The 3,247-nt window shown below is 53.5% G+C and overlaps 1 protein-coding gene across 1 annotated transcript in view; it reads left to right on the top strand.

Moving 5' to 3' along the window:
- The first annotated feature begins 3,088 nt into the window (after positions 1 to 3,088).
- The window catches only part of DTD1 (D-tyrosyl-tRNA deacylase 1), a 26,885-nt gene continuing 26,726 nt past the window's right edge, over positions 3,089 to 3,247 (top strand). The window contains exon 1 of the mRNA XM_014962531.1: positions 3,089 to 3,233. Coding sequence (XP_014818017.1) covers positions 3,191 to 3,233 — 43 coding nt within the window. The 5' untranslated portion in view covers positions 3,089 to 3,190. The remainder of the gene's footprint in view (positions 3,234 to 3,247) is intronic.

The following is a 3,247-nucleotide window of genomic DNA, read 5'->3' as shown; positions in this document are numbered from 1 at the left end:
GCTGAGGGGGCCTGGCGGGGGCGGGGCCTTCAGGGGATGTGGCTTGTTGGGGGGCGGGGCTTGGACGTCCTCCCGGTCCCGGTGGACACCGGTTCGAATCCCCCCAGCCCCGGTTCCGTCCTTTCCCTCCGCTGAGAAGGGAAGGGTCGGGTGCTGCCTGCGCTGAAGGGCCCTGGCAGCCTGCCTGCCTGCCTTTCGGGGTTCCTGGAGCTGTGCGAGGTGTCTGCATGGCACGGGTGAGCTGTCGGGGGCCTGGGTGAATGTGCGCCCATCACCCTCCGGGCATCCCCAGGAGGTTCATCCCTCCAGGAGGGGATAAATCCCGTGTTGATGGAGAAAGCAGGGGCTTTATCTCTGGTGACAAGAGCATGGCCCCCACCCTATCCAATTTGTTGGGGTTTATGTGCTTTGTAAGAGAGGGGGAGACCTTCACCATGGGATGTTCAGACTGGACATGAAGTGTGGCTTCACCGAGAGGGGGGTTGAACACTGGAACAGGCTTCCTGGAGAGGTGGTGGATGCCCCGGGGCTGTTAGAGTTCAAGAGGTGTTTGGTCTCTCAATAATATGCTGCTATAAAGGGCATAATAATGCCCTTCATAATATGCTGCGGCTTTTTGGTCAGCCCTGAGTGGGTCAGGCAGTTGGACGAGATGGCTGTTGTCGTCCCTTCCAACTGAAATAGCCTGTCCCTGGGCAGCCTGTTGCTCAACGTGGAGCTGGCCGTGATGTGGATAACTTGGAAGCCAGTTGTTATTGCTGCTCCTGTATTACTGATGCCAGTCCAGTACCGGTGCAGCGACCTAACTTAGCCCCGTAAATCACTTTTTCTGTCTACACAGTCACCAGATCTTATTACTATCTCTTTCTCAGAATTTGAAAAAAAAAGCAAAAAGAAGACCAGACACCTGTGTGACTGCTGTTTTGCTATGATGATGGGATAAAACCTTTTTATTGTTGCGCTCTTTTGTTTCCCCCCCCTCCTTAATTCCTAGAGAATGAAAGCGATCCTCAGGCAAACCAATCACCCCGCAAGGAAGTATTCAAGAGAGAAACAGCTTTAGGATTTGAAGTGACAACAGTAATAACATACAAGGATGTTCAACCTCCTATTACTCGACTGCTGAGGCGTATCAAGTCATTCTTTGATCCTAATGAGAGCCCTGCTAATGACAGCCCTCCTTCAGAAAATTGAGTGGTCTTGGAAGCTCGGAACTTTGTGTTGGAGCTGGCTTCTCCGAGAAGGTCATCCTGACGCCCGGCACCGGACCGTCGGTGGAAAACTGTCTCTTGTGCTGCTGAAACGACAGCTCCATCTCTGACGTAACTTGGCAGAACTTGCAAACCTTCTTGTCTGCTCGGATCTCTGCTGGTTTTTTTTGCACGTGCATTCAAATTAACGAAACACAAACTGGGTTCAGCTGGGCGTGTGGTGAGATGTTAATGAATCCGTGTGCTGCCTGGTGTCCTGTGTCCAGCAGTCTGACCGGGTGGCTGTTGCAGCTTTTTTGGTGACGTTGATCTCCCAGCTGGTGAGCAGGAGGTACCGGGAAGATCCAGGATGTGCCCAGAATGGCTCCTCAACTGAAATGGATACTTTAACAACGATGAGTAAACGGGAAGGGAGCGTAGTTTAATCATTGGGGTACAAGAGTTGTTAATTGTCCTTCAAATAAAAGCTTACAAGAGTTGAATTACAAGTGCAGAAATTCTACTGTAAGGTGGAAATTTGATGTTTTCTGCTCCCAGCCCTCCACCTTCTTTCTATATATACATTCCACCCTACCAATATCTGAAAGGAGCCCACAGGAGAGCTGGGGAGGGACTCTTTGTCAGGAAGTGGAGTGACAGGACAAGGGGTAATGGTTTTAAATTGGAAGAGGGGAGATTTAGATGAGATACCAGAAAGAAACTCTTTGCTGTGAGGGTGGTGAGACCCTGGAAGAGGTTGCCCAGAGAAGCTGTGGCTGCCCCATCCCTGGAGGGGTTCAAGGCCAGGCTGGATGGGGCTTGGAGCAACCTGGTCTGGTGGGAGGTGTCCCTGCCCAGGGCTGGGGGGCTGGAACTGGACGATCTTTAAAGTCCCTTCCAAGTCTATCCATTCTATGATGCTATGATTCTATAGGGGTTTCCCGGATCCTTACGTGTGCTAGCTCTGCTTGCAGGGTAGTGCCCCCCCTGCTGCTGTGGCCACAACTTGCTTTCTATAGGCTTTTTCCTTATGGACGCCACCTCCTTTCACAGGAAGCTGCTCCTGGCTGCTGATTTCTATAGGTGATTACCCCAACTTCTCTGGCTGCTGACCCTCACTGCTATAGGGGCTCCTTGCAGCTTCTGCTTCCAGAAGGTTACTCCCAGCCCGCCCTTCCTATGGGGGCTTCCCCCAGTCCCTGTAGACACCCTGTCTCCCTTTAGAAGAAGCTGATCCCAGACCTTGCATGAGCAGACCTTACTTTCTATAAGGGCTTCACCTGCTGACAGCTGCTTTTATAGGGGCTGCCCGCTCACCCTATAGCCTTTTGTGGGAGGATGCCTCCCCCCTACCACAGGACTTTATAAGGTCTCCTCACAGTCCCTGCAGCCACCGCCCTGCTGTATATAAGCAGACACCACCCTGCTGCATAGAAAGCTGTCTTCAGCGCCTTTGCCCATACCCCCCTGATTCTATAGGGGCTTTTATATGATATGCACCCCAGCTCATGCACTTACAGACCCACCTTTCTATATAGTCTCCACAGCCACCACCTCCTTTCCTCCTTTTTCGGAAGGCTTCTCCCAGCCACTAATTTCTGTGGGCAACACCCCCCACCCCCTCCTCCGTGCGCCTATAGCTGTTCCTATAGGGGAAGCTGTGCATTTGCTCCTTTCTATAATCACCCCCCCCAAAGACCCTATAGGCACCTATTCCCTCCCCTCCGCACCAAAAACATCTGCAGACGCCTCGCCTGTTCTCTACTACCACCTCCCTTTTCTACAGGGGAATCCATTAAGGCACCGCTTATACCTATACCATAGGTATTATATATATACCTATACCATACGCCCTAGAGCGACTTCCTCGGGGGCGGCTGCGCTAGGACCTCCCGGCCGCCAGGGGGCGCTGTGAGCCCAGGCGAGCCCGTCAGGGAGCGGCCGCCGTTGCCTAGCGCCGCCGCCTTTCCCTCACACCGGCCGCCGGGGCCTGCGCCGCCATGAAGGCCATCGTCCAGCGGGTGGCCCAGGCCAGTGTCACAGGTCAGTGCGTCGCC

Source organism: Calidris pugnax, unplaced genomic scaffold (genome assembly GCF_001431845.1).
Source record: "Calidris pugnax isolate Ruff unplaced genomic scaffold, ASM143184v1 scaffold147, whole genome shotgun sequence".
Lineage (NCBI taxonomy): Eukaryota > Metazoa > Chordata > Aves > Charadriiformes > Scolopacidae > Calidris > Calidris pugnax.
Note: the sequence above shows the minus strand (reverse complement) of the source record. Positions and strands in the feature narration are given on the sequence as shown.